Genomic DNA, 12,290 nt, shown 5'->3' with positions numbered 1-12,290 from the left:
CTCCTTTTGTATCCCTTTCCCACAGTTGGGCTGCCCTGTCTGGCCTCAGTGGGAGAGGATGTACTTAGTTCTATGCGATTTGATGCACCAGGGTGGGTTTGTCCCTGAGTGGGTGAATGCAAGGGAACCCCCTTCCTTGAGGAGAGGGGACAGAATGAGGAAGTTGTAAGTGTGCAGCTGGGAGGAGAGTAGCGAGGTGGCTGCAAGAAGGATGTAAATAGAATAAATAAACAAATGAAAACGTTAAGAATATATATATTTCCTTGCAAATAATGAAGCTGGTATTCATGCAAAGTATGATAAATGCACAAATACTGAGTAATTCTTGTGCAATTTCCATAGTGTCACACTTAGAAAAATTTTCATGTCCAATCTCATTCAATAAAACTACATATAAATGACCTATTTAAATGAAAATAAAATGTTTTAAAGCTGGAATTCTATAAAGTGAATTGGAATTTGCTGATAATACACAACAAGACAATAATAATAGTAGCAAATATATGATGACTCAAGATTCCATGGTTCTAGGCTGAAGAGATGACTCTCAAAGATGGAGAGATATTAGTAGTACTGTATGGCTTAGGTAGAGGACCTGAGATGAGTTTCTAGGACCCAAAGAAGGAAGTTTACAGCTACATTCAACTGCAGGTCCCTCGGAACCAAGGCACTCTTCTGGCCTCTGTAGGTACTACAAACAGAAAGGTATACACACCAGCACTACCACCACTACTGTTTCTACTACTAGTATTAGTAACACAAGGTTTTAAAAATTCACTCTCACAATTCCACAACAGGATTTATTCTATGACCACATCCAGGCATTCAAGATATAGAACAACAGGAACATAAACATCAATTTTCATATATTATCTAGAAGTTTTGAAAACTTATTCCCATGGGAACATCCCTGGTGGGAATCCAGCCATTTTCTCCTGGTAAACTTTATCAAAGGCTTCAGCTTGGGCTACTGTGAAGTGATTCTTCCAGTCCCCAGTTGTGCCTGTAAAATGTGAATAAGATATATAGGTGGATTAATAATTGTTGTAACACTAAACTAGCTCTTCCCATCATATGCTTTTACCTTCTGTTTGATAATGATCACACAGTTAATATGCTACAACCACTCCAGTAGTGACTCATATTACAGGTTTAGAAATCTGGAAGCAGACCTGAGGCACAGTTTCAAGGAAAGAGCCTCCTGGAACCTTGGCATTCCCATAGCTAGAATGCCCCAGATTTCTCTCTGCAATGTTGTGGAGGGTCTTGCATGTTTTCTTACGGTGTTTTACCGGATAAGATTTAGAAGTCTCAGGGTAAGCTTAGCAAAGTATATTTAGAATCTTCATTACAGCCAGGTGTAGCAGACTACATTGCATATTAGAAGCAAGTTGGTGAATTCTTCTGACAAATGGAGATTCCCTACAGATACTTAACAGCCAAGTTACACTCATATGCAAGAATTTACCAATGCCTAGGAAATAGGAGGGTTGTGGTTTTGCATTATTCATGAGAAGGTCTGCTAGAGCAGAAAGCCCTGGTGCTAGCTTTCACAAGGCTCAAAGGAGAAGGACAAATTGTGACTATGTTGTGAAATCCTTACCTATCATTAGCTGACTCTAGACAGGGCTGTTCTATCTTTACTCTAAATATTACCTGGTTCCTGTAAGTCTTTTGAAGTCATTTCTCTGTTTTGTGCCATGTACTTCAACATACTTTGCCTGCTGTGACACCCTACTCCTTTCTTTCTGTATTATATAAGAGTGGTGTTCGATTTGTGACAATACATTCAGATTCAGCACACTCTCTCCTCTCTGTGTCTGTCAGTGAATTCTCCCAGACTCCATGCTCACCTGTTGGAACCTTGATTCCCATGGATTGAGGGGGGCCAACTGAGCCCTGTCCTTGGCATTAATAAATCAAACTATCATTTCCTGTAGTAAATTTCTCTCTCTCTCTCTCTCTCTCTCTCTCTCTCTCTCTCTCTCTCTCTCTCTCTCTCTCTCTCTCTCTCTCTCTCTCCCTCCCTGAAACAGGGTTTCTCTGGCTGTCCTGTAACTCACTTTGTAGACCAGGCTGGCCTGGAGCTCAGAAATCTGCCTGCCTCTGCCTTCCCAGTGCTGGCTGGGAGTAAAGGCGTGTGCCACCATGCCCTACCGAAAATTTCTTCAGTCCTGAAATCATATATGCAAACTTCACCCTCTGTCTAAATTATGTCCTACCTTTTCCTCTCTCACCAATATGCTAGACAATCTAACAGCAGCAACAATGGCTTGATCATTTTATATATACACTGATTATTCCTGCTTCCCATCAAACCTGTTCCTATCATGCTATCCTACTCAGCAGGTTTTATCATCTCAATGATCCAAACAGACTTCAAGTGTTCTGTCTACTTCTTAGTATTTACTTATAGAAGTAAATAATTTTAAAGCAACTTTTAACCAATATCTTAAAGTAGTTTCTACTTATGTGTGTGTGTGGTCACATGAGTGCTGCAAATACACACAGTTATGAGCAGCATTTCAGGTGCCTTGATTTTCTCACCTTTTACAGTGGACCAAGTCCCTCCCAGCTGAGGGCATTGAAGGACTCTGTTTCACTCATCCATGGTGTTTGGTGATACATGAAGATCTGTATAATTTAAGCCCCTGTTCTATGTAGCACTGTGTCTTATGAACATATATTGTTTTTCACCACTCCATTCCAGAATGTCTTTAGTTTGAAACTTAGATATCAATCAACTGCTCACGCTGTGTTGTATCTTCCTTCACTCTAGAGGGCTAATATTTTTCATATAATTACATCTTGGTCTTTGTCTCTTTATTAATGATACTGTAACCTTCTCTTCCCATCTTAACTCCATTTACAATCTAGCAGGCCCCATCATTGCTTTATTTCCTAGCTGTGACACTGTTATATGTACCATGCATTTATGCTTTGAATATACACACAGAATATGCATCTAATATATTTGAAAAGAAAGTGATTCTGAAATTACTAAATGGTTCATTTTACAAAGAGTGCCAAACATATAGGATATACTCAGTGTGGGATTTTCAAATAAATTCATGAATACCTGAGAAAGGTATAGTCAGTGCTCCTATTTTGCTGATGAGGAAACATTAGTCTTTGAGATGTTATCATTATGACAGTGATTGGTGTGTATTTGAATCCAAAAAGAATGACAATAGAAGCCATTCTTTTCTTTATCACATACTTTCTTTCTGTATCATCACATAAGTTAATTTTAATTCACCAGAGATCTATATTAAAGAAAATATAAAGAATTCATAAAAATGTAAATCCTTGATACAGCATATGAAAATAATATACTATAATTGATATGAATGTAAAATGTCATCTAATGAGATGGTATCTATTAATATCCATTGTGCTCTCAGGTTCTTTCTTTTCTTTATTAGAATACGTTTTCTTGTTTTTGACAGCATGCCTGGATCCTGATAAGCCAAACCAGATAGATACTAGACTACAAGCATCTCAACAAATTCAATATGGATTCCCAATGTAATAAATCAGTCCATCTGAGAAACCACATTTTTGGAGGTACACACATGGAGTTGTAAGTTCACCTATGTGCAAATTCTGTGCACCTTATTGTAATTTTATTTTCTTTCCTTATTTCTAAAAATCTCCCCAATCTTTTGTGTGTTAGATGGCAGGATAACCCTAACATGTGGTGGCTTAACTCTTATTGAAAAAGAACTTCCTTATAGTTCTGGAGGCTGCAGATCTCACATCAGAGTATTGTCCAAACCTTTGTAGGATTTTCTTTTTGGCCTGAAGATGGCAGGTTTCTTCCTCTGTCCTTTGGTCATCTTCCCTTTTTGACTCTGATTAATGTCTTCTGAAGATACCAGTGAAAATGATCAATGGCCCAACTACTGGGTCCATTAAACATATACTCTGAAGCAATGGGTACAGGGACTTTTGAGTGTTGCCAGAATATGTATCCTATACATGTCTTGATTGTGGCATTGTCTTTACAAAGTCTTGTCAACCAAACAGGGGCTAAATATCTCTCTAGTGTGCATTTCCTGCAGAGCCTAAATATTGAATTATAATGACTACATTTGCACGAGGAAAATCATTGCTTGGAGATTAAAACCAGATGCATCTCAACAACTTGAATTTTTGAGTCTCTGGGATAAAGCTTACAAAGTAGCTCTGCAGAGGCAATAAAAGATAATTTCTTGTGTCTTGAGATGAGAACAATTAAAGGATATGGAAAAATAGGTCTAGTGAATTAGCATTATCTTTGATTTGCTCATAGTTTGATGATTCAAAACTGGCACCAATGTGATAGAGGAATTGAGAAGACAAATATTATCTTTATATACATTTTACTTTCAAAGTTATTTCCAGACATATCCAATTCATCATTGTCTATAATGAATTAGTGAAGCAAGTGGGTAATGTATTTGGTGTCCCCCATCAGTGACCTGGTTTTCAGAATTCCCTGGCTTAAAGGATATTGGTGTCACACTAGTATAAGAAAAAATAATCCCCCAAAATAAAAGCTGTCTTCAAATGCAAAAAAATCATATGCTACATATAATCACTTTGATAATTAAATTTCAAAAGATTAATGAGGTCTTATCAAGTATTTTGGCAGAACTATATTATAATTAGTGTGTATGTATGTATGTATGTATGTATGTATGTATGTGTTCCTGTTATCATCTGTGCTGCATGACAAATAGTATTTCTATTCAGAAGAGATTAAATCCAAGTGTGGTCTCATCCTAAAAGAATCTTACTGGAAAAGCAGAAACAACAGTTATCTTCATGGAATTTTGTCTTAAATTCCATTCCATCTGCTCTGATTTGTCTCTGCTAAAGCTTTTGCTTGTCAGTTTCCTTATTCCTTTGCTGTTAAAAGAGCTACTTCATTCCTTTAGGTATGTAATAACAGACTTTTATTTTCTTACAATGTTTTAACTCTGCCAAATTCTCATTCATTATAGGAAATCAAGAAACAGAACACTTTGCTTTGGTGAGACATTGATTTCTAGTGCAGAGAAATATGTCTGCACAGAGTCTGGAGTGCAGGAGTCTGAGGGAAGCTGGCAAGAACAGTTTATTCTTTCATATGCCTTGATCTTTAGTGTATAGATTTCCATTTTCTTTTAGTGAGTGGTGACATATCTTTATGTTTAAATCTCAGTCAAAATTTCGTATTATTTGGATAGTATGAGTACTAGATTAAATACAATCTGGTAACTACTTAGACTTCCTTTTTTCTACAAAAACTCCTGATATCCCTATATTTTTAGTTTCCATTCTTACACTCCAAAGCAGTCGATGGAAGGTAAAGTCTGAAACATTTTAAGTATGGATAAAGGAAATTAAACTCATAATTTTTACTTCATTCATTTATACCCATGTTTTTATTTAGTGTTAAATATCTAATGACTGACACCTTCTTTCTTCTACTCTCAGTTCCATCTCACCTATCATTATCTAATTAGGTCTGGGTGAGGCACAAGGTCTGATTCATTCTGGCAAAGTCAATCCAGAACTGTACAGCTATGAAACCACACACACAAACAATCTGTTCCCAGCATAGAAAGAGTTGGCACATAAATAAAGAGGATTGAAATTCCCCTTCCAGGAGAGATAATTCCAAAGAAGAGAGGGGTCATGAACCTATGTAATCTAAATAGGTTGGCAAATAACATCAGAATTTAACACTAGAAAATTTTTTTAGAACTATTGGACTTGGCGTCCACTGGACAGCAATCTTGACCTGGTCAACATCTTTTCCAGCTGTTAATGTAATTTTTGTTGTCTTATGGTTATCATCTTAGATATATCTTTGGTCTAATGCATTACACTTTTTTATTTTATATTTTAGAGATGAGGAATATGATACAGGGAACTTGACAAAATGCCTCATAGAACACTGACCTCTTTCCCATTTTTTTCATTGAAGTTATTGGACATGACCACCTCCAATCCCAAGTTCATATCCCAGAATAAATCAGCTTTGCAGATTATTTGAAGCCCATATCTTCTCCATAAAACCATTCCCTGTTGTGTCTGTGAGAAGCTATCGGTGATGAGCAGTGACTTTCAGTACATTACCAACTACTTAGAGCTTTATTGCCACAACAACCCCTTCACATGTTCTGACATATTCTGAAGCTAGATGATCTCTTTACCTTTTCTCATGAGCTTCAAGCCATTAGTAATCTGATCTTCCTTAACGAGACTAAAATTGGACATGTTGTTTTCTTTCATGGCTTGGAAAGAGCTGTAGTTGAGGACGAGATCCAGCTCATCTGGCCCTAATTTTTTTCCTAGGAAGTCACAGATCTTCTTTATGGTTCCCTTTGTATCCTAAAAGAAGAACAAACTGAAATGAGGGCAATAAACACAGAGCACTGAGAGAAAAGTTTAAAAAATGGGATCTGTGTATGGGGATGATCAAAGTGTTGTGAAAGGGCATCATCAAATGAGAGAGCATGAATAGGAATTAGGCAATAAAAGAAATGGAACAAAGGGAGGAAGGACTCACACTCAACATTTATATATTGAGTGTGCTTGCAATGTGGCTCATCTATGGTGTCTAAAAGACAGAGGCTGGGGATTCTTTTTAGGGAGGAGAAAATGTAAGAGAGAGATTCTCATAGAACCAAGGTTAAATTTAAACTTGCTTTTTAGAGGATCATGACCTTGAATTTCAGACCTTCCTTGTCCATCTCCATAGTGCTAAGGTCACAGGTGTGTGCTGATGCACTCACTCATTATACTGAGTTTTTTTTCTTAATACAGGGCCTCACTATGGAGTTTTTTCTTGTGTGTTGGAAGTTGCTGTGGCGATTAGTATATGTCAAGCTCACACAGATCAGAAATCCATCTATCTGGCTTTTTCCTTCCAAGTTCTGGAACTGAAAGTATGTACAACCATAACTATCCTGCCCTGGGACATTTATAGAAACTTATAGAAATGCTGCTGAACAATGATCAAGGCAAATGAAGACATGTGCACAAAATCCTCAGCAGATATTAATGTTAGTGCCAGATAATACTGTTTGATTAGGCTAACTGAGAACAATCCAGATTTTATGACAGTTTCATGCAAATGTTCTCAATATTTATTACTTGAGGGTACTTCTGAGAGATTTTGTTTTGAGTAAGCATCTCAGGTGGTGGCTCAGGGGGTCATCACATTCCCAATTTTTCTGTCTCAGATCTCTAACCGTTGCAATGATGTCAGTGTACTACCACAATTAATTTAATCTTCTGATATAATCATTACAAGGTAAAATCTTAGAACAACAAAAATTGTGCTTTCAATACTACCCCTCCCCCTGGCGACATGAGGTTTTATTGGTTTAAAACTTTTTTTTTACATATTTATCAGAGTACTGCTTAATATTTCATAGAAATGTAAACAATCATGATAATAACTGAAAGAATGTGTTAATGGTCAGATAGAAGACTTATTAGAATGTGTAGTAGTGTGTAGCAGACAGCTGGGTAGTGATCCTTTCTTGGGAAAACTGAACTTAATGATGATTAAGTAAAAGATTCTACATATGGGAAAAAGAGTATGATGAAACTTTTTTAATTATTTAAGTTTATTTATTTTTTACACTCTATATTTTATTCCCTTATATCCTGATCCACCCTATGACTGTTCCACATTGCATACATCCTCCCCACCATGGTATCTCTATGGGGGTGTCCTCCCAAACCCAGCTGACGTCTAATCTCCCTGTGTCCTTCTTTCTCCCAAGGGTTAGATGCATCATCTTTGAATGAACAGTGACCCAGAAATTCTCTATGTATATGTGTTGAGGGCCTCATATCAGCTGGTGTATGCTGTCTGGTTGTCCACTGTTTGAAAGATCTCAGGGGTCCAGATTAATCGAGACTCTTTGTCCTCCTAAAGGATCACCCTTCTCCTTTCAACGTACTCTAATTCAAAAACAAGTGTTAGCTACTTCTGTCCATTGGGTGGGTGCAAACATTTGCCTCTGATTCTTTCATCTGCTTGCTGGGTTTTTCAGAGGGCATTCATCATAGGTCCCTTTTTGTAAGCTATCCATAGACTCAGAAATAGTGTCAGACTTTGTGACCTCCCCTTGAACTGGACCCCACTTTGGGTCTTTTGCTGGACCTTCTTTTCCTCAGGTTCCTCTCCATTTCCAACCCTGTCATTCTTTCAGACAGGAAAAATTATGGGTTAAACTTATGCCTGTGGGATGGGCCCACTCTCCTTCACTTGATGCCCTGTCTTCCTGCAGATGGTGCAGGTAGGGTCTATAACATCCTGCTCCCAAATGCATGGAAATTCATCTAAGTTCTCTCCCTTTGAGTCCTGAGAGTCTTTAACTTCCCAGGTCTCTGGTGCATTCTGGAGGGTCCCCCCAACCTCTTATTTTCAGAGGATGCCTGTTTCCATTCTTTCTGCTGGCCATCAGAATTTCAGTCCTTTTCCTTCACCCAGTACTAGATCAGGTTCACATGTCCCTCCCAGTCCCCCCATACACTTTCCCTCCCAGCTTCCTCCCTTCTGCTTCCTCAGAGATAAACACTCCGAGGTCTAATTTAATTTTGAATAATTGCATCTTTCAGTTTTTGTCTGGTTGTACTTTTTCTTTTTATTAATAAATATTTTTCTCCATCCCTAGAGGGGAGCAGGTAGGTTGAGAGCAGATCTTTGGCTTTCTCTCTGCCTTTCTAGATCCCATGCCTAATTTTCATCTTTTTTATTGTTGTTGTTGTTGTAATAGGTTCTTGTACTTAACTGAGTGGTAACTGTAAGGTCACCTTTTTCATGTCTTCATAGTATAGTACCAAGAAGTTGTCCCATTCTCTCATGGACAGCCAGCCACGGATATGCTCAAACCATGATCCATATATGACTGTGTAAAGGGAGAAGTAGAGTCTCAATTACAAAGTAATAACACAGTGTCTGCTTGACTTTCTTCATTTTCTGATAGCAACAGCAGAAAGCTTCACTATGAAAAATCTAACTAGTCTGTATTTATAACATTAAACATGATGTTTGAGGTTAACACAGATATAGAGAACTAATAAAATCAAGTTCATTATGAAACTCATTACCACACAGCTTTACCATTGATGCCAAGAGGAGATATTCTACTGTCAAGGTGCAAGGACAGAGGTGTGTGCTGGGGGAAATCTATCACAACAATACAGAAATCTAGAGGTGATTTCTGTAAGTTCCTGCCTCCTGGTGAGGTGTATGAAGAAAACACAACGATTTGATAACAAAGATGGGAGAACAGTATTTTATATGGTGTTGGAAAGAAAGATTTCCATCAGTACAGCAATCTACTGGCAGAAATCTAATAGATGTATGAATCAAAGCTATATGACATCATTAATAATCATCTCAACAAAGTTAGTTAAGGGGATCAGGCTCCTTTGAGTGTGTGTGTGTGTGTGTGTGTGTGTGTGTGTGTGTGTGTGTAAGAGATGGAGAGAGAGAGAGGGAGAGAGAGAGAGAGAGAGAGAGAGAGAGAGAGAGAGAGAGAGAGAGAGAGAATATGTTTGTGAGGTTTTAGAGTATATAAGAGAACTATATAAGGCACTGCCAAGTGGGGAAGACAAGAGACAGGAATTTCAACAGAATATCTCAACGCAGCATACCTATGTCTACAATTCCCTTTGGGAGTATATAGGGGTATCCTTTCCATTTCTCAATTTTCAATTTTCAGTCCCTGATGTTTTACATAGTGCTCTTTTCCTGAGTTGAACTCACATGCTGCAATATAGATGTGCAAGGTCAGAGGTGCCCAGTAGTGCAATAATGACACAATTGTTATGGGGTTACTTAAATGATGTCTGATTGGATTTGAGGCTTGATCCTTGAGATGGAATTCATGCCTGGTACTATAATCCTGGTTATGAACCCATGGTTGATGATGTCATAGTTCCAAACTAGGATTCCGACTGTCAATTTACTAAATGGTCATATTGTCAAACTACAGTCTAAATATTTGTATTTATACCTGTGGATTTGTGCTGTTCTATATCTTTGTTAGAGATTAATTTTGCAACTATCTCTGGTTAATGTAGACTCAGAAGTGATCAAAATGTGCAGCATAATTGTGAGTGTTCAGTCATTGATATATCATTCCTTACCCAAGGCTCAGGAAATACCATGGAACAGGAAGTAGAAAGTAAAAGCTAGAGAATGTGGTGGAATGCTTTGAAATTTGGAATGCTCTGTAAATATTGTCCTTTGAACATACATTAGCTGTTATGCAAATGTGCTCATATCACCAATGGTTGCCTAAAGAAAAACTGCATAACATAAAGCTGGTTAATATTCCAGGATGCATGGGAGAGGGTGTCCTGAATCTGTACTCCTCACTGAGGATCTATTTGCAGTTGATGACTGCTAGATGAGAAAGACTTCCACACCCTTTCCATATAGGACCACTGTTATGGTTCTAGTGCCCACATGGACGGCCCCACATCCATGCACATATGAACATCACAAATTAGCATTAGGGGGTTGTATTGTTTTGAAAAAAATTAAGTTCCACTATGGACATATTATGTGATGTATAATGTGTTAGAATACATACTGGCAAACCTGGCAGAATATGATATAACATATTCATTTTTTTATCTTTGGAAGAATAGAAATATTATGTAAAAATCACAAAAAATTTGAAAACTAAATCAAGCACAAACAAAGGACATAGGAAAATCTAATGCTTGTCTAAATAAAATTCTAAAAGCAGATAATTCAGGATGAAGAAGCCAATATATGATGCCAATTCACTTTACTTTTGAAGGACACCAGTTCCAATATCTAAGACATATTTATTCCAAGAATGAGTTTTTAAATCTTCTTCAGAAACCACTTCATGATGAATTTTCATGATAGTTTAGTTCATCTCTTATCCACTATCAGAAAAGTGTATCCATGTAGTAAACAGAGATTAAGTCACAGACCCACAGCTCCTATTGGTGCAGACAATATGAGACTTTGGAGTGGTGAGCAGTAATTTGGATTCTATATTAAACCTTTTGCTCCAATGTTTAGGTATCATATTGGATGTGGATGTAACATATTATAGAGGCAGAGGTGGTGGATGACTTGACTAAAACAGTGTTTTATGAACACTTCATGGCAGTTGGACACATTAACTCACTAGTTGTGACAGTATGTGCAAGACCTGTGTAAGCTCAAGAGAGACTGAGTTCCTGCATGGAGCAAGAGGTTGGTCATGATGTGCCAACTATGAGGAACTACTAGTGACTGATGGCTTCCTGAAGAGAGTCAGTTTATTTATGAGTGTTTATCTAACTACAGTGAATATTCATACACCCAAAAATGTATAGGCAGAATTAATTGCAATGGATGGTTTTAAAAAGCAACAGGACTGGAGAGATGGCTCAGGATTTTAGAACACTTGCTGCTCCCACAGAAGATGTTGGTTCAGTTCCCAGTACCAACATGGTAACTCACTATCTTCTGTAACTTCAGTTCTAGAAGATAATTTATACCCCTGGCCATCGTGGGTAATGCTCTCATTATGGTTCACATACATACATGCAGATAAAAGACACCTAGACATAAAATAAAACTAAATCTTAAAAAGATAATATACAAAGTTGGATGCTTATGGGATTAGAAGCAGTATAAGGGAGGAATCAGGAAAGGGAATGAATGTGATAAAAATACAATTTATGTGATTATCAAAGAGTTAAAAGATATATTTAAAAACTTTTATACAAAGAGCACAGAGATACTGAGTTAACTCAAAGAACATTAGTCTTCTAACCCTTGAGAAGGAAGATCAATGAAAAGAATACCTCATTTTACAGCTGTATACACGGAGATTCAGAGAATATAGTAAGCCCTAGAAAATTGAAGTAAAAGAAATCATTTATACGATTTATTTTATTTTTTATTTCCATATATGCCTATGTTATGTTTGTGAGATTGCCTGTATGTATGTTTTTATTTGCAAAAGAGAGAAGAGGATTTCAGTTACTCTGAATATGGAGTTATAGAAAATCATCACCTACTCAGGGTGTGAGTGTGGGGAACCAGACTCTACTCCTCTAAAAAAGCAGCAAGTGCTATAGATCACTGAGCCTTCTGTCCAGCTCCTAATGGTATCATTTTTAAAAGAAAGACATGAGCAACTTTACTGAACAAAAAAGTAGAAATTAGCAAAAATTCGAAATTGTAAATGAAATGAATAGATTTTTAAAAGGGAATGAAGCAATTGTTTTATGGCTCAATGTATAAAATGTTTATCATATAAGCC

General features: G+C 37.2%; 1 protein-coding gene across 1 annotated transcript in view; it reads right to left on the bottom strand.

Moving 5' to 3' along the window:
- Window positions 1-786: 786 nt before the first annotated feature.
- Window positions 787-12,290, bottom strand: part of LOC147003510 (sulfotransferase 2A1) — a 34,484-nt gene continuing 22,980 nt past the window's right edge. The window contains exons 4-6 of the mRNA XM_085842174.1: window positions 8,803-8,897; window positions 6,186-6,363; window positions 787-1,003 (exon numbers count right to left, since the gene is read on the bottom strand). Of these exons, the coding sequence (XP_085698300.1) occupies window positions 891-1,003; window positions 6,186-6,363; window positions 8,803-8,897 (386 nt within the window). The 3' untranslated portion in view covers window positions 787-890. The remainder of the gene's footprint in view (window positions 1,004-6,185; window positions 6,364-8,802; window positions 8,898-12,290) is intronic.

The sequence above is a fragment of the Mus caroli genome, unplaced genomic scaffold, assembly GCF_978045245.1.
Source record: "Mus caroli unplaced genomic scaffold, Mus_caroli_1 scaffold_8, whole genome shotgun sequence".
Lineage (NCBI taxonomy): Eukaryota > Metazoa > Chordata > Mammalia > Rodentia > Muridae > Mus > Mus caroli.
This window is presented reverse-complemented; position numbering and strand designations above follow the sequence as displayed.